Source organism: Mytilus galloprovincialis, chromosome 8 (genome assembly GCF_965363235.1).
Source record: "Mytilus galloprovincialis chromosome 8, xbMytGall1.hap1.1, whole genome shotgun sequence".
NCBI classification, from domain to species: domain Eukaryota; kingdom Metazoa; phylum Mollusca; class Bivalvia; order Mytilida; family Mytilidae; genus Mytilus; species Mytilus galloprovincialis.
This window is the reverse complement of record NC_134845.1, coordinates 37,251,061-37,271,541: the sequence shown is the minus strand read 5'-3', so window position 1 is coordinate 37,271,541 and position 20,481 is coordinate 37,251,061. Positions and strand designations below refer to the sequence as shown.

Genomic DNA, 20,481 nt, shown 5'->3' with positions numbered 1-20,481 from the left:
TTAAATGGCTTCATGGTGCCAAGAAATATATCTTTTGCATGATTAAATTAAATAAATCTTGATTTTTCAAGTATAATGACACATTTCCTAAACTTTAATTTGAATATATGTATTAAAAAGTAAATATTTCATGATATTTCTCATATATATTCAAACAATTGTCAACAAATTATTTGTGACTTTTTGTCCTACCAAGTTTGTGACTTTTTGTCCTGTGACTTTCTGTCCGTTTACCTAAAATAGGGCAGAAATCTAAAAGAGTTCCGTTTCCAGCCTTTCTGCTTACCGTAAATTGTTATGCCTATCTTTACACAGGTATAGGCATTTTCTGAAGTTCAGACAAATTTTGTTTGCCCCTGTTGTAGCGGAGAGTGCATTAAGTTTTACCCTGGTCTGTCTGCACGTTTGTACCTCCAAAAGTTGGTTTCTGTTCTCGTACTTTAGTTTGTCTCATTCAAAGGTTATGAAACTTATACACAATGCTTATCACCACAAAACACAGATCAAGTTTGAATTTTGGTGTCATCACTTTAACAGTTCTAGAGTTAGGCCCATTTACAAATGGAAAAACTACAGAATTTTTTGTTTCCATTCTCTAACTTTAGTATGCCTCAACTTAATGTTATACACCATACTGATAACCACATAATACAGATCAAATTCCAAATTAGGTGGCGTCACTTTTACTGTTCTTCAGTCATGCCCCTTAATAAACATAAAAATTGCTTAATTTATGTTTTCGTTCTATATCTTTAGTTTGCCTCAACCAAATGTTATGAAACTTCTACCCAATGTCACAATCACAAAATACAGATTAAGTTTTAGTTTTGGTGGCATCACTGTAACCGAATCATATTGACTGATTATCAATAAAAACAAGGTCAATGTCAGATGATACACACCATGCACATCTAACAATTATTTGATACCCCAAATATAGTTGATGTGTGCTTTAGTATCTAAGAAACAGACTTAACCAAGAAAATGAAAAAAAATGACAAATGAACTATGAAAAAAGTAAAGTAACAAATATTGAACTCAAACACATCAAACAAATGGAACACAACTGTCATATTCCAAACTTGGTACAGGCATTTTCTTATGTAGAAAATGAGGTCAGGTCAACTAAAAATAGATACACTCTACAATCAACTTCAATAGATATGACCTTTCACTGAAGATCCAAACTCTCTAATGAACCATTACAATGAGGTCAGTCTGATGAAACCTGCCAGACTGACATGTACATCTTGCAATCATTACATAAAACCCATATAGTTGACATACTGCTTATAGTATCTAAGAAACCGGATCACACAACCCAAACCCTGATTACTTATCCATGAACTGAGGTTGTGTTCAGGTGAACCCTACCTGAAGAAATGTTCTGTAGACATTGCAAGGAATCCATTTACTAAACAATGTTATCCTATTACTCATAATAAGCATAAAATTTGTATGACAAAAAAAAAATACCTATTTTTTTAAGCAGCCAATGAACCACGACAGTGAGGTTAAAGTCATTAGACACAATACAGACGGAAACTTCTTAACAAATAGTTTACACTTCTGATGCTGGATTGTTTAATTCTCTAAGTCTTTTATTCTGCCTATTTGGTCACAGGCAAGACAATAATCTTTCAAGAACCATTTGGAACAAATGTTACTTGATATGCTTAATTTTGATAGAAAACCTTATTTTTGCATTCTCAATGTAAATCTTCAGGTTTAATACTAATTTTCCGATCCATACAAGTAAGTGCTTCGTGTTTGCTCATAGTTGTGAATGTAGTACAATGATATATAGTTGCAAACTTTTACATCATGTGGTCTCTGGTCCTTATTTTATAGTGGGCAGAGAAAATGATTGCATTTGGCTAGTACAGCTTAAACATTACAACATACATCAAATTATTCAACAGCAATTATATGGAGAAATAACTGAATCAGTATAAATTGGTGTCAGTAACCTAGCGGTACATGAAATAAAATGAGAAAAAAAATAAAAAATAACAACCATTGCAGTTTGCTTAAAATTTATTGGTAATACATATACATAATAAAAACTTATATGCAGTTACATCAACTCATCTGTAACCAAATTTGTTAACAAACATGTAAAGACACAATAGTTTCTGCCTATAAAAATCTGAATATTATGTAATAAATATAAATCAGAATATGTGTTGTAAAGCCATATGCAACTAGTTACATGGAAATTATTGAAAATATGCATGTATATATACTAAACTAAGTCCTCTATGCATGATTTTTTACATTTTTTTACAAATAAATAAAGTTTAAATATTATTTCCAAAACTCTTCAAAATCTATCATAGCACTATCACATGATATTGCCACAGAATGCCCTCTTTTTTAATACTATTATGTTGACCTTCAAACTTTTGGACTAGAAAACAAACATGAAGTTTGTACTACTACAAGCTAAATTGTGAGTTTCAAACACGAATTTAAATTAAATTCAAATAAAATGGCAGTGCCTCTTTTTCTTCTTATATTTAATCATAACCAATACTGGTAAAAAAACTTATTTTAATTTCAAAGTGAGAAACACCTTTTTAAACTAATAACATAGATCTTTAAAGAAGATGCGTTATGACTGCCAATGTGACAACTCTCCATCCAAGTCACAATTTGTAAAAAAGTAAAACAATTATAGGGCAAAGTATGCCCCAAAAACTGACTAGTGCATTATTGCAAAATAAATTATTATATATAGTGAGGTATTTTAAAGTCATTTATTTAATGCAGAATAAAAATAGTAACTAGAGGCTCTTAAGCGCCTGTGTCGCTCACCTGACTCTTTGGTTTTTGAAATCATATAAAACTAGATGTGTCAAAGCGACACGAATGGCCCTGTTCCAAAAAGTTGTAAAATCTGCAATTTCAATATAAACACATGTAGACACAAACATGATGGTAGTCTCACATCACAGTCAAACATCAGCTCAAAATTGGAGGCGTATAGAAAAAAATCTGTATAACTGTGATTTTCAATAATTTATCAAAGTCCAAAGCCCGTAATTTCAGCAAAAATTAGCAGAGCAGAACTAAACTTTAACTTGACCTGTAACTCATCATGGTTAACTCACATACCAAAAATCAGCGTAACATCTAAAGGTATTTAGAAAAAAAGACCGTATAACTGTGATTTTCAACAAATTCTCAGTCCAAAGATCGTAATTTTCAGCAAAAATTATTGAACAAAATGAAACTTAAACTTGATCTGTAACTCATCATGGTTAACTCACATATCAAAATTCAGCCCAATATCTGAAGGCGTTTAGAAAAAAGTCTGTATAACTGTGATTTTCAACGATTTTCAACAAATTCTCAAAGTCCAAAGCTTGTAATTTCGGCAAAAATTAGTGGAGCAGAACAAAACTTAAACTTGATCTGTAACTTATCATGGTTAACTCACATACTAAAAATCAGCCCAATATTTGAAGGCGTTTTGAAAAAAGTCTGTATAACTGTGATTTTCAACAATTTTTCAAAGTCCAAAGCCTGTAATTTCTGCAAAAATTAGTGAAACGGAACTAAACTTAAACTTCGATCTGTAACTCATCATGGTTAACTCACATACCAAAAATCAGCCCAATATCTGAAGGCGTTTAGAAAAAAACTCTGTATAATGGTTTGTTGCGGAATGATGGAATGACGGAATTACGGAATTTCAGAATTACGGAATATTGGAATTTCGGACAAGGGTAAAACTATATGGCACCGACAACTTCATTGCAGGGCCATAAAAAGATAAAAATCATAACAGATACTTAAATAATGATTGAGGCCAAATTTGGTTTAATAATGGCCCCACAATTGAATAATAAATCCTAGTGGCCATCTTGAACAGTAAATCAGCAACAAAGTAGCAACATTTCATCAGCCCATCATAAGGAATATTTATGACATGTTTAGTTTCATTCCATATAGTTGTTCTCTAAAAGAAGACATTTGAAGTTATTTCCCATAGGGTCCTATGTTAAACTAAGTCCACCGCTGGCGGTCATCTTGGATGATGGATCAGCTACAAAGTAACAACACTTGGTCAGCACCTCATAAGGAACATTCATGCCATGTTTGGTTTCATTCAATTTAGTGGTTCTCTAAAAGAAAACATTTGTACAAATTTCTTATAGGGTCCTATGTTAAACTTAGTCCCCAACTGGGGGCCATCTTGGATGATGGATTGGCTACAAAGTAACAACACTTGGTTAGCAACTCATAAGGAACATTCATGCTATGTTTGGTTTCATTCCATTCAAAGGTTCTCTAAAAGGAGACATTTGTTTGTATTTCTTATAGGGTCCTATGTTAAACTAAGTCCACCGCTGGCTGCCATCTTGGATGATGGATCGGCTACAAAGTAACAACACTTGGTCAGCACTTCATGTTTAGTTCTACTTCACTCAGTAGTTCTCTAGAAGAAGTTAAAAATGTAAAAATTTAATGATGCCAACAACTGACGACAATGGACATCGGACGCCAAGTGATGAGAATAGCTCACTTGGCCCTTCAGGCCAGATGAGCTAAAAAGTAAATAACAAGTCATGTGGTCCCTAAAGCTGGTAATTTTTCTTTAAGTTTTAAGTTTTAAGAAACTTACCTCACATTACAAAGAATAGTTACTTCTACTGGAATGCAATATTAAGGAATGCTGATGCATATACATGGAAATTGGAAATAAAATTAATTAAACAAATAAACAAATAAGAAATGGCAATGCTAGCAAATAGAATAGCACTTAATAAGTTTTGGTGTGTCAGAACTCAAAGTTCTACTTGAACACTCTAAAGACAAAATTTTGAAAAATAAAGATCAGTAGTTGGGAAGAAACGGTAAAATACATTTATAGAAGAATCATTAATTATTAAATTGATTTGTATTTGGACAAAGTTACAAGGAATCTTAAAAACACAAATATCTGTAATATCAAAAATTAATATTGACTTTTTATAAATTGCACAATGACAATGACTAGGACAGAACTAACCCGATACTAGACTTGTATGAACACAATAATTTAAGCAAGAACCATCCATCTGTTGAACTTTTTTAAAAGTGGCTTATTTTGTTAGAGCCAAAGTATAAAAAACTGTTGAGGAAAGATTGTAAATTCATACTCTGCTTTTCTGGTTGGTACTACATGTTGTAATATGGTATACTAGAACACACCCGTGATATCGCGGGTCCGTGACTGAATTAAAGTATATAACTATGCGCAAGCCTTATTTGAGTATTAGTATTGTCATCTGATAAAGTCATGCCGATTATAAGATACACAGTTTTCTCTGCTTTCAAATCTTTCTGTTTGAACCCGTCTAACTGGAACAAATTATTGGTAATATTAATTATTTGGAAAACAAAAGGTCCAGGAATGGAGTATTTTTTAATCAACAGCATTGTCCTATATTAGTTATAAATAAAGTTGAATTCTTTGATTCGCTGTTTCACGTCATGCCCGCTAACAAATTGAAAACTGTACCTATACGCCATATTTTTAGTCCAGATTTTTAGTATTCGTATTGTTATCTTAGAAAGTCTTACTGATTAAAATACTACAGTAGGTAACAATTTGACAATTTAGTAGTGTCAATCCTGTGATTATGACCCGTGTATATAGCATATTAATCCTGAATACACCGTTTGGTGGTGTGCCTGTCAGATGCGGAACGTACAGATAAGGTAATATGTAACAGGTGAATATACTATTGGTATCGGTATCGGATTCAACTCGGAACTTCTTAATTATTGGCAATATTAATTACGTGGAAAACAAAAGGGCCTTGAGTGGTGTAATTTTTAATCTACACCTTTGTACTATATTAGTTATATATAAAGTTGAATTCTTTGATTCGTCGTTATTACGTGATGACGGCTGACAAATTGGACCTCGTAATTTTAGTATTATAGATATTCCCAAAAGGTAATGCACATTAGAATCATGTATTAAATTGAAATATATTGATTAAGATCTAGAAGGAATTGTGTGTACTGATGCCTACCCCTTTTCTCAATATGGCAATGTCAAAGGTTTGAAACGAAAAAAAAATCACTTTTTAAGACAAGAATGTGTCCATAGTACACGGATGCCCCACTCGCACTATCATTTTCTGTGTTCAGTGGACCGTGAAATTGGAGTAAAAACTTTAATTTGGCATAAAATTAGAAAGATCATATCATAGGGAACATGTATACTAAGTTTCAAGTGGATTGGACTTCAACTTCATCAAAAACTACCTTGACCAAAAACTTAAACCTGAAACTTGCACTATCATTTTCTATTGTCAGTGGACCGTGAAATTGGAGTAAAAACTCTAATTTGGCATTAAATTAAGAAAGATCATATCATAGGGAACATGTGTACTAAGTTTCAAGATGATTGGACTTCAACTTCATCAAAAACTACCTTGACCCAAAAACTTTAATTTGAAGCAGGACAGACAAACGAACGAACGGACGAAGGAACAGACGAAAGAACAAACGAACGAACGAACAAATGAACGGACATACGAACAGATGCACAGACCAGAAAACATAATGCCCCTCTACTATCGTAGTTAGAGATACAGAATGTTGATTGCTTTGTATAGCCATGACATGAGAAGGTGAATGAAGACCAGTCTCTAGTTTTGAAGAAAATAAATACATGGGGAGGATGGACAACAAACTTACTGATTGCTTTTAACTGCTGCATCAGTTATTAGCAGTCTTCACGCCGAGTGGCAGCCCAGGCAGCCCAGGCTGGTAAAATTGCTCTCGGGCCTGTAAAAATCAGACCTACAGGCCAACAGAATCTAACTAAAAATTTTCAAAAATTGAGCTGTGGGCCTGTAGATTTAGCAGTTCAGTGTGAAGACTGTTATAGGGTTATTAATCCAGCCACTAGTTAAAAAGGAGTTAAGAGACATATAGAGCAGATGGACCATAAACCCAATGATTGCTTTTAACTGCAGCTTCAGTAAGTTGGGGTATAAAAAGTTAATGGCATAAAATTGCTCGGAGGAATAGGTTAACCTAAATATTTGTTTATAATACTTTACTGTACATTTAACAGATTTTTTACCTGAACAATATTTACTACAACAGTTATTAGTTTTCAACAGAGTATAATAAAATGAACCACTTTTGGTTGACAAACGAGTAAGGGTTATTGACAGAAGCATGCCATTAAAAGTTACCCTAGGCAATGCACATAACAATAATTTTCATTTTATAGAAAGGTAAAAAGCACCAAGAATAACACTGACAATTTTAACATTACATAATATTTGATACACATCTCTTCTACTTTTCAGTTATATTTTAAAATGAATATTGCGTTTTCTACAATAATAGTAATTTTCGTAATTTTCTCAACATTCTATCAAATACTACTCAGATTATAAATATTTTCAGAGTATTGAAACATTTCCGGTACCCGTTTACTACAGTTTAACACTCTGTTTTTTAATGATTATTACATACAAAAATCTGAAGACATCTTTCTTTTACAAAAAAAATAATTCACATTTTTATAATCCTTTTTATGCCAAATTTCATTTTTTTAAATGCTTTTATCTTAAAATAATTCAGTCTCATATCTTTGAATAATATGATTTACTTTATATTCTCTAAAGCTTTATTCATGAAGATGTTCAAGTTCTCAATAGCAACCAAGTAAAGCAAAGGGAAGTAACAATCTAAATTAAGAACCTTTAAGTGTAAATCTTGCACAGCAATAACCTATAAATTTTGAAAAAGATCATTTATTTCATCTGCCTTGGAATAAGAAGGATTTAGGGAAATATTTTTGATACCATTTGCATTGTTACACAATGAATTTATTTACTTACCTAGTAATTTTCATATTGTGCTGTGATTGTCTCCCCTTATTGAGAATTAATTTCCTTTGAAACAAGAATGATTACTTTTGTAGAAATAACCTAGTATATAAATAATCTCTAAATGGAAGTCATATTGCTGTCTACTTAGTTTTCTGTATAATATTTAAATGAATTAAAAAAGATTTTACAAATTAAACAGAAGATTCAAGTTCCAAAAAAACAAGGTTATTTCAGCAGTCAAAGACTTTGTATGCTTCAATAAACTAGTACATGATAACAAGCCTGCAACGCATCAAATTACCATACAATGAAATAAGGTGCACTTTGTGAAACATACCCCATAGAATTCAATACAAGATGAATTTTTTAAAAATATAATACAAGTGAAAAAATAATATAAAAATTTAACTAATAGAAATAATATATATAATATAATATAATACATTTAGTACAGCATAAATGGAAATCTATTTAAATGAAGATGAAAAAATGATAACAACAGACTAAACTACTACATATGTATTCACAGACTAAACTACTACATATGTATTCACAGACTAAACTACTACATATGTATTCAAATGATAACAACAGACTAAACTACTACATATGTATTCAAATAGTCTAGATACTGTTAATTCAGAACTTGTTGCTAGTTTTTTCCCCAATAATAAGAATTCACATTCTGATATATCAAATACACATATCTGTACCTAGCTTTTCCTAAAAATCTCAATAATTAAACTCACATTTTCATTAAATCTTCAAACATCGCAATAATAAATGCATGCAATAATTTCTGAATTTACAGTAATGTTCAACTCTGAACATACTTGTTGAAAATAAAAGGTGAATTTCAATAATTCATGCCAAAACAACATTGTAACAGGCAATAAAATAGCATTGGTACATGTATAAACTAAAATAAAAGTTAGCTGGTGTATTGGCAGTAGAAAATATGATATGAAAAATACATAACTAGACAGAGCTATAACTCACAACTCTTGATAAAAGAGATAAGGTAGCAGAGGCGGATTTAGAGGGGGGCCCAGGGGGCCCGGGCCCCCCTTTATGGGAAAAAATTTGGTTGCTTATATAGGGAATCACTGAAGCGTGACTGAAGCGGGCCCCCTCTTAAGTCAGTCAGTGGGCCCCCACTTATGAAAATTTCTGGATTCGCCACTGGGTAGTATTCAAGCTTATTTAAACACAAACTTTTTGAATAAATCCATTGATCCATATCACACCTAGAATATTTTTAGATATATGAATTCTTGGATTTGTGATTCTATAAATATTCAAATAGTATTCCTTATATTTTAGTCTTTATGAAAAAACTTTTTTGATGTAGTGGTAAAAAATGTATATTGTAAATTATCTGTAGAAACTTATTTCTGGCCTGTTTACATTTTTACTGGTTTGGTCGAAAGGTTTGGAGTTTACTATGAGTTAAATACAGGTTTGAAATATAAAAGTTTAACCATCACAAGTTGGGGAAACATTGTTTTTACTAACTCAATAGTAGAATCTATAATTGTATGGTAGCATATTCCAAAATAGTTTATTAAAGGGAAGTAATCTTACATGAATAAATTACTGTGATTTTATTCATTAGATACCAACTTTCCGAGGTTTTGTGTATTTTATGTAGACTGCGATTTAAAAGATTCAACAAAACATAAATTTCCTATAGGCTTGTACATGTTGTATGTCAAAACAACTCAATACAAGTTTCTCCTAATATGCTTAATCCACAAAAAAAGAGTGTCAACAATATAAAGTTCTAAGTTTTTCTACAAGTATATTTGAAATAATTTCTGACAATGGCATTGGACACAACACAATATACAATTTGGACAAAATTCAAAAATTTAAAAACACTATAAAGGAACTCTTTGAACAAAGCTTTTAAAAATAGAAAAGTTTCAATATTGAAGACACTAAAATAAGACACTATAGTTATCATCTTGTCAAAAAACTTTCACAAAATCAGTGGATTTAGTTCTTTATCATCTTGTCAAATATCCTTCTGATTAAAAATTTACTCATTTAAAAAAAAAACCTACAATTGTTTACTGACATATTCCTTTTTATCACAGTTTTGCTCAAGTAAAAAGTTTTAATTTACATTGTACTATTTGTACCACTGAAAGTAGAGAAGTCATACAATGAAGATATGTTCTAGAGTTAGAAAAATGTGTACACTGTAATATCAACAATTATACAAATGAAATCTATCCTTTAACCATAAGACCAATCATCAATGGACTTTTTCTCCTTTTTTCCTGGAACGTAAACGTCTTGGTGACATTGTTTCTCCATTTCCTATAGAAGTACCATTTGTATTATTCGGAACTGGAACTGTATGTAGATGGCCATAAACTACACTCAAGTCAGAGAATTCTAAATAAGCGCTGACATGGTATGCCATGTTGGAATATGCTATAAAGTACTCACAAGCTGAGAAAAAACTAAAGGCTGAAATTAAATTAAAATGTAAAACAATTAATACAGATTTGAAAATATTCTAGTAGAATACAAATGCTAATCATGTCACAAGGTTTTTGATAATATAACTGAGACCTTGGATTTCAGAAGATCAATTATAATTTAAGGGCAAATTCAATTTACAATCATGACTTTCATTTATTTCAAATGGGTGTTTAAAATGATCATATTGTGGAAATTGCACAAACTATGACAGTTGGCACCAACAAACTTGTTAAACCCTGCCACATTCTTTATCTTGTTTGTTGCTGCATATGATATTTGTTTTTCCATCATTACCTTGTACATTATCAGGCCGTTAGTTTTCTGCTTTGAATTGTTTTTACATTTTTTTCATTCTGACACTTTATAGAGCTGACTATGAGGAATGAGTTTTACTCATTGTTAGAGGCCGTATTGTGACCACAGTTTTAATTTTCTTTTCATTTGATATCTTGTGGAGAGTTGATTCATTGGCAATTATACCACATCTTAATTTATAAATAAGATCCAATATTCATGATATTAAAAAAAACATGTCCTAAAGATCAGTGAAATACCATTTACTGTAGAGTACCGTACCAATGTTTTCTGTGTCAGATGCACATGTTGATTATTGTCTCTTTAGTAATGCTCAAAGTCAAAATCATCAATGGAATAAATCAATTAATAATAAAACAATACAAAGTTAAAAATAAATATGACATACCAAACGGTACACAATAGAATCTGTGTAGTATAAAACTATATATCAAACCAGCTGTAGATACCATAATCAACAACCACATGTATTTCTTTATCTTGTAGGAGAATAGTTCCTGGAAATTAAAAGTGTGAACACAGATATATGTTTTGTTTGCTATAAAGCAAAAATAATCAACTCCCACATGAGCTTCTTTATCTTTTAAGAAAATAGCTCCTATCAATTAAAAGTGTGAACAAAGATATGTTTTGTCTGCTATGAAGCAAAATAATCAACTCCCACATGAAATTCTTTATCTTCAAATTGTAGGAAAATAGCTCCTATCAATTAAAAGTGTGAACACTTAGATATATGGTGTCTGCTTAGAAGCAAAACAAAAATGTGTTCATAGTACACGGATGCCCAATCTGCACCATCACTTTGTATGATCAGTGGACCGTGTAAATGGGGTAAAATCTCTAATTTGGCTTCAACTTTATCAAAAACTACCTGGACCAAAAACTTTAACCTGAAGCGGGAAGGACGAACGGACGAACAAATGCACAAACCAGAAAACATAATGCCCATAAATGGGGCATAAAAACCAACTCCCACATGAACTTCTATATCTTGTAAGAAAATAGTTCTGTAATTAAAGTGTAAACACTTAGATATATGTTATGTCTGAAAAAAACAGGTGTTGCCTACAGTATCTAAAATTTTGTCTGAACTATTAATCTATTTTTCAATTGTGTACATTATTATACATTCTGCTTCAATGATTAGGGACGGGCTCATCGAAATATATATGCAACTTAAATAATAGTAAATGCAATTTAATCACAAAGTTTTGTGGTATCAATGGTCAAATGTTACTTTCATGCTCCATCCTTAATATGAATGAATGCTAATGAAATATCATCCAGACAGATGCTACTCTAGATCTTTATTCTTCAATCAAGTGCATGCAAAAAATCAATCAATTCATTGATAGACAGGTGTCATCTAAAATTGTCTTGAATCTAAAAATAAAGGTGTGAAGATCTTAAATTTATAGAAACTATTTTTTTAATTTTAGTTATTGATATGTATGTATGTTTTGGAGTTTAGTATACATGTAATACATCCGTTCTCACTGAACAAGTATACATTTGTATTGAGGGACCATCTCTGGGTACATGATTTTCTCACTGCGTTGAAGACGCATTGGTGGCCTTCGGCCGTTGTCTGCTCTTTGTTCGAGTTGTTGTCTCTTGACATATTCCCCATTTCCATTCCCTATTTTATCAAAGATCTACCATCATGTTTTTCACACTAAGCCATACTTACCCTCTCTGTCATTGGACTAGACCTTGACCATCTGAAGATTATTGTGTTCAATAACATGTAACAACAACAGCTGATCATAAACACTACAAATATCTTCTCGTGAACAGCTGAAATAAAATAGTAATTCTTTAAATATCATCTTGTGAACAGCTGAATTAAAATAGTATTCTACAAATACAATGTATCTTCTTGTGAACAACTGAAAATAGAATTATTAATAACATGATGGAGTAATTTTTTTTAATTAAAGTAAAAAATATTTAATTTTACATTTCACTTCATTTGACTTTATGCAATGCAACTACAACTAATTAATTACACTTAATTTCCCAAAGCAATACCGCTTAAAGGCACATACATTGTAAATATACTTCATATTTCAATACAATTATTAAAGAGGTGTATTTTGTTTTTTTTTATTTTTTGTTGTGTAATTTGGTTCCTGTTTCATTGACATGTACCCCCTACTTTTATATACATGTATAAGTAATGTTTATAACTGAAGAGCTAAATCTAATACATCATTATACAGAGCTGTACTAGTGATTTTTTCAATGATGGTGGAAAAAGCTTCAACAGTGGTATTCTTTATATTGAAATAGATTTTAATTGAATAATAAGAAAATCTGTTATTTTAAAGGATGTTGGGTTCAAACTCAGGTTAGTTGAAATAAGAATTAAAGTCTATTTGACCTGCAGGAAATGTACAGGTATTTATTAAAATATATTTGAAATATTGTTGACGTAGGTGTATATAGAGAATATCATATGGCGTTTTCAATATTGCATCTGTATCAACCTGAGACACCAATATAATCCCAAGAGCTCTGCTTGAGGGATTATATTTGTTGAGGGTTGATACGGTGTGTGATATTGAAAAAGCCATATCATATACCCTTAATTATATACATATACCTCAAGTAGATGTTTTTTATGTGACATGACGTCATACAGATAAGGAGGTTTGAAATGACGTCATACAGATTATAGGTTTTACATGAACTCATACAGGTAAGGGTTTTGATAAAGCCTTTGCAACAGGGACTGCAATCGATAACAAGACGTCACACAGTTTAAAGGTGTGATAAAGCTTTTACAACCGTGCTGATATCGATATCATCACGGGTGGCTGATATAGCACACTTACCATTGATTGCATTACACATACAGTTTATCTGTATTTACTACTACTTAGTATTACATAATAAATATATTTATAGCAGTTTAAATGGAGATTAAGACACAAAGGATTTGAAATAGAGCTTATAAAGCTGTCTTTATTGATGAAAACTGTGAAACATGCTTTAATGGCTTTAGTAATACAAAAATTGATAATAAAAATTTGAATAAACTGTTAAAAACAATCCTTAGCACTTAATCATATTACCTGACAGGATTCAATTAAACATGTATAAATCCAGAATGCCACTTTGTGAGAGTTGTTCTCAAGTGGTTTGAAAACAATCCTCACAACTTGAAATTATGGATGTCCATCACTGGCTGTAATTATTTCAAACTGATAAATCAATATGCACTCATCACAAAACCTTATCATACATGTACAGTGTACCTGTATTTAAAGAATTATTTCCATATACTTACGATAATTTTCCTTATTGGAAATATAGGTGACAGCTACCAAACATGAATTTTCTATTTGGTAAATCCAGAAATTAAGGCTAATAAGCTTCAAATACAGCCCTTTATATTTTTCACTTATAAATTCAGCTCTCTTTTTATAATGATTGTAATGGAGAAATCCAACTGCAAATCTTGGTGTACAGTGTATAGCTATACATATACGCCATACATAGGCTCCAGGTGTGATACCGGTTACAGCGCTGATAGATGGAACAACATTTTGAGCCTGAAAAATAACATAAACATGCTTTATATATATTTTAACAATTCAGTAATATAAAAGTTAAAATTGAGAATAGAAAGGAGCCTCTGGTCTTTGTTAGCCTTAAGATTTTTCATTTTAGTTCATTTAAATATTTCGGAGTTTAGTATGACATCCATAATCACTGAACTAGTAAACATTTTTGTTTAGGAACCAGCTGAAGCACCCTCCATTTGCGGGATTTTCTTGCTGTATTGAAGACCCATTGGTGGCCTTCAGCTGTTTTTTACTCTAACGTTAGGTTGTTGTCTCTTTGACACATTCCCCATTTCCATTCTCAATTTTAATTGACAGCTTAACAATAAAAATAAATTCTATAACATTTTAAAATAAAATGCTTCGCTGAGTGCAGCCTGATACGACCACAGTGGTTGAACCCTGAACAGTTAGTTAAAGTTTGGACACCATATTCAAGACAGTTGGTTTCCAGACAATAACTTTAGTATATAAGTAAATAGAAATCCATGAAATTTATACACAAGGTTATAATCCCAACAAGAAGAAAGTTGGAATGATTTTGGGGGTTATGGTCACTCACCGTCACAACAGTTCAGGAATAAGGGGCCCAAATAAGCATTTTAGTAGTTTCCAGACAATAACTTGTGTTTAAGGATGTACTTAGGTGAGGTTTTGGAATTAGTGTCAAATGTTCAGACTCTTCAGTGTTTTTTTCATATGATACAAGGTAATATTGGCCCCATAACACCAATTTATCTTTTAACATAAGTCTTAATAGCTCATGAAAGGTCATTTGACAAAATTTAAGCAAATTCTTGATTTTCTTTCTTTTGATTTGAGACCCAAATAATACCAATGCAAATATAAGGTCAAAATCTGAGTCAGCCTTTTCCCGCCATATTTTATAAAATCAAATATCTCGAAAAGGAGCTCCATGACCTATCAAAATTTTTAGCTTATTTTGATCCTTAACTACTACTCTTCCAGCTTAAAGTGTCAATTTTGATTTCTTTAATTTTACCTTAGATCATGTAGATCACCTAAGTACATCCTTAAGTGTATGAAACTCTCTGAAATTATATCACAAGTTTCCATACCACAAATTAAATATAAAGGGATGGTTAGGATTGACTTGTGGGGTTTATGGCTCAAACCATATAGGAATTGGGAGCAAAAAAGGGGGAAAACCATGGGTTTCCTGGTTAATGAACAATTTAAAAGCAGTATAAGGGAGGTAATCCAATCCCATTTAAAGTACAATTTTGTGTAGTCTTGGTTTACCTCCCCGGTATTAAGAAATGTTATATTGTCTTGAGGTGATTAACTGTCAATTTATTTTTAGAAGTTGCTATTTATATATTAATTTTAATATCAATTTTACCCTTGATTACAACTACATGTGTGTCATTTTTTATTTTAAGACTTTTATGATTATGGCTTCAAACTTCATTAGAAATTTGAATTGAGATTATGACCATATCTTGAGGAATTTTTTTTTTTTTGAATAAGGGAAACGGGTGTAGATCTAAAGGTGAAAAGAAATTTTGGGTGGGGAGGTTATATAAGAAATTGAAATTGTGGGAGGGGACAATTTCCTTTCCTTTCATCATGTTCATGATCAGATTCAAGAAATTAAAAAGAAAATTTCTTGAAATATTTTTTTTTTGCAAAACAAAAAGGGGTTTGGTTTTTTTTTCGGGGGGGGTTGTCAATTCACAACAAAATAGTGTATTGCACAAAGGCAAAAAATTGAATATAAATTCAAATCATATACAGTGTTACTATTTTTAAGTTCTTTGACTACAGTTATTCTGTGTCAGAAACCTATTTTAGCTAACCTTACTGTTAAGGGTTGGACCTCTGCAATCATATCCAGCTGCCCTCAGCAAAGCAATTTATTGAACATTAAAACATTAAAATATATATATTAGAATTAAAAAATATAATTGATACAGACTTTGTCAGGTAATCCCTGCCTCATATTACCATGAATACTAATACTACACCTATTAGCAAAATTTACACCAACTAAGAAGTAAAATAGTACAACACAATATATATATATATAACCCTATTCAATACAAAACCTTAATGCCCCAGTCCCACACAACCACAATCGCATGAACATGTAGATTTTCGTTGTTTTCACGATGCTACTTAGTACTACATCCTTATCTACAACAAGCCAGCTACGATTATACCATGTTCTCACCGCGCTTATTCTGTAACCTCACTACGAATATCATGTTCTTACTACTCTCATCACATTCTCACTACGACCATACCATGATTTATCAGATTGCAACAAGATCTTGCCACGCTTCTTCTGTGATTCTAGCAAGCTCTTACCACGATCATTCTACGATCTTACCACGTTCATAACGCAATCTTACTACGCTCTCAGCAATAATATCCACATCCTGTTCCATATAAATACAGTTCCATTTTTTTCCAAGTCATTAATAAAACACCATGGGCATGCCACCTACATCTACCAGAACATGTTGCCGTGGTAGTAGGGGTAAAAGTGGAGTCAGAGGGGCCTCACACGCGAATCCAGTAGAGATGTCGATTCAACCAATCCAACCTGAATTACAACGTATTGCAAGTATTGATGATCCATCAAGACAAAAGGACGTTATTTTATTGAACAATAGTCCTGATAGTGGGAATGACATAGATGTGTCAAGAATGGTTGATCTATTGGAAATTAGGGACCTGAGGTCCAAATTACATACAAACTGGAGTGAAAATGCGCATGGCTAGAACTTGAAATGGTCTTATTAATATGAATGTAGTGACTAGTCAGGTTGTAAAATGAGCATGATAAGGACAGCTTGAGCATGCTAGAATCGTACTATGGTCTTCAACAGTGTAGTATAACAGCAGAGTATAAATGTAGTATAGTTGTAGTAGAAGCATTGTTGGATAGCGGGGAGAACCTGATGGTCGTAGTGACATTGCTGTGTGATCCAAGAGCAATTTCTCAGACTAGAATTGTGCTTTCACTACGCTCTCGCTGTGATGGTACAGCGACCTTTCGATCTTACCAAGACCTTACTGCAGTATACATTTGTAGCAATGCTTCTACTAGGCAAAAAAAAAATATGTGGGTTTCCTATTACATTGAATTTCAAAATAGGGTAGGTAGGTGTTTTTTTGTTTTTGTTTTTTTTTTATTTTTATTTATACGAATAACAAAAGGGGGGTTTAAATTCAACATATATATTGTTAAAAAAAAATTTTAAAAACATCAGCTGGGCCAACATTAAAAATATCTTTGTTTCCCCTCAACCCGACTGAGGTTGTTAGGGTATGGGTAGGTAGATAGGTAAATTATTTTATTTTATTCCTTGATATGGTTTTCTATATTGAATTTATATAAAATTCAACAGGTAAGACTCAAGTCAAGAAAAGTGGGGTATTCCCTGTATTCTAATTCAGTGTACACCCCAGTTTTCTGGTGTTAAAACAAAACAGTATACAGGGACCTCCTTTTTTCCTATTCATTTAATGTAATGAAATCTACAAAAGCGCATATTCTACTTGTGATAACAATGCTTAATGATAGCAATTTTAGCAAGTGTTTTTTTAGTTAAAAAATCAAGTTTATTTCAAGTCAAATTTGATGCATAACTCACAGCAAAACAATTCCTTTGTTCACCAATTCATACCTTGATCATCAATTATGAGATGACAAAAAGATACATGTATGTTAATCACTTGGGAATTAAAATCCAATGAATAAAAATTTTCAATAGAAGTGAACATATTAATTTAGTTATGTTCAGTTACACCTGGATCATGCAGCTTGGTCAATTGATTCCTAAACAAAGATTTGTATGTTTTTTTCGAGTTCTAGAAGAAACATGGCTTCACTTTATATTCATGTTTTGTATTTCCTAAAATACTTTTAATAAGTATTTACGAATTCTACGGATGCAGTTATAACGTTAAAACTTGCCCTTTTGTAATGTTCATGCCATAAATTGAAAAAGAAAATCCCATTTAAACTGGGTTTTTTTTACACCAGAAAACAGGGACGTTCCCTGAAAGCAGGGAATACATGTATCCCACATTTCCTGACTTGTGCCCAACCTGTTCAAAGACAAAGTAAGTAGATAGATTTTAAAGCACGATTCAGGAACAGAGGTTAGATACAAAACAAATCAAGATGCACTCATCGGGTTGAAAGATGCTTCAGGTTTTTTTTGATTTTCAAAAAAGATCACCCTTGCACACAAATCGTGTGGCTTTGTTTCCTTGATTCCGAATCATGAAGACGCTTCCTTGCATAAATGCCTTGATTTAAAACGTTGACTACAGCATCATAAAGGTATCACCAAAAACCAACGCTCGTTGACTACAGCATCGGAAAGATAACACCAATAACCAACATAGCAACAAAAAAAATAGTGGACAAGAATGGCCAATAAAATTTTTCGGGTCGCAGTGATTTTACCGGGTCGGTCGTGTGAGGGGAAACAAACAATATTTTATTTTTGGCCCTGATTATGTAGTCATCAGTAATGATTAAATTTGTTTGCAGTTTTTAAATCCTATATATTAAAATAAATCAAATGTCCTAAAATATAAAATATTTATTAATTATTATCTACATGTACCATCCATAGTTTGTGTCTTTATTTGTTTTGTAAACAAATTAATATCCATTATTTACATTATCACACAGCCACAGGTAAACTAATTTGGCTATAAATAGATCAAGCATGTTTGTGCAGAATCTCCAAACTAAAATCGTATTTGTTATAATTTTATTTCTTTAAATAATCAAGTTTGAATTTATGAAAATAATCCTTATTGATGAAACAAAATTGCATAAAGTTTACGTTTTTTGAAGACTATTTATTTTTAGGTCATGGTTCTAGCGCCTTCCTCACAAATTTGTATAAAATTTATGAAATGTTTTTACTTTTGCACAGCCACTTGTGAAAAAATGTTTCTGACAAAAGTCAGATTTCTCTTGTCAAAAGGAATTTATATTTACATTAACATTGCAATAAATTAATCAGAGGGAGATACATTCTGTTAAGATTATATTTCTGATTCTGTGAGCATTTAGAGTTTCATTAAATTCTCCCAACAGCAACGTACTGATCTTTACAAGTGAGTCTTGTAAATTCAAACCATTTGAAGTAAAAGGGCATCTTATTCACATGGTTAAGGAAGATAATAAATAAAGACAACAATTTATCAAGAAATAGTTCTTTTTTATTCAGTAAAAACAAAATCTTCTTCTCTACATGCTCTACAAGAATGTAAATTCGCAACTTCTCCGTCCATATTCTGTCAGAAAAACATTGAAAATATCTGATTGCGCATGGATTTGAACAAATTTACCTGAATATTCTTATCCGATTTGCCAATATATTCTTTTATTAGATTACACGATGAAATTAACATTAAACATATAGGGAAGGGATTGGTGTTTTGAAATAATATAACAATAGCCAATATATTCGTTTAGCCGATATCCGAATTTTTCGGAAATCGTCAAAAAAAGTTTAGGGTCAGGATTTTGGATGGAAAAAAATAGGGTAGGTCAGGTAACCGGAAACACGCATATTTTTTTTTTTGGCCCTATGACCTGATTTTGATACAACATGTACAACCGCACCATGATTGTTTTAAACATGTTTTAAAGTTGGCCATGATCATCACTTTCATGTGACCTCAACACCACATTACTGCTATCTATAAAATCGCACTGCGATCGTCAAAATTTGCATTTTCTTTCAGAGATCGTAGTGCGATCGTGACCTAGTGTGACTGCGGTTTAAGAAAGGGGGCGAGTGAGAATAGTCCGGACAGGAAAGTCAGGCTGAATGTACAGATTTGGAATCGTTTTATGTAAAATTATACAGGTAAGAGTCTCACCTTACAAACTGTTTCATTCACTTGGTCGAACTGGAAAATAATTCCCGTTACGAAGCACCAAAGCAAAGAAATAGCAGGCAATGAAACTGTCACTATAGCATATTTGAGGAAATTAATTTGCAAAAGAATATTGTCCTGAACTTGCAACTCTTTCATCAGCGTCATTTTTGTAAGAATTTCTGTAAAAGTGAGAGCGTATTAACCGGATGTTGTACCGGTTGTCAGACAATACAAAATACAAACTTCTATACAAAACGATATTTTATCAATTTTAATAAATATTAGTCATCATTCGTAAATATTAATTTACTTGTCATTAATCTACATTTAGAAAATGTCAATTCAATATTATTCTTATATTTGATTTGTAAGAT

At 31.8% G+C, this 20,481-nt stretch overlaps 1 protein-coding gene across 1 annotated transcript; it reads right to left on the bottom strand.

Moving 5' to 3' along the window:
- Positions 1-2,019: 2,019 nt before the first annotated feature.
- Positions 2,020-20,320, bottom strand: LOC143041846 (post-GPI attachment to proteins factor 2-like). Its single transcript, XM_076213945.1, has 5 exons — positions 20,108-20,320; positions 13,951-14,215; positions 12,349-12,455; positions 11,047-11,155; positions 2,020-10,328 (listed from the first exon to the last, which is right to left on the bottom strand). The coding sequence occupies exons 1-5, from the start codon at positions 20,270-20,272 to the stop codon at positions 10,111-10,113; spliced, it is 864 nt and encodes a 287-aa protein (XP_076070060.1). The 5' UTR covers positions 20,273-20,320; the 3' UTR covers positions 2,020-10,110.
- Between the last annotated feature and the right edge of the window lie 161 nt (positions 20,321-20,481).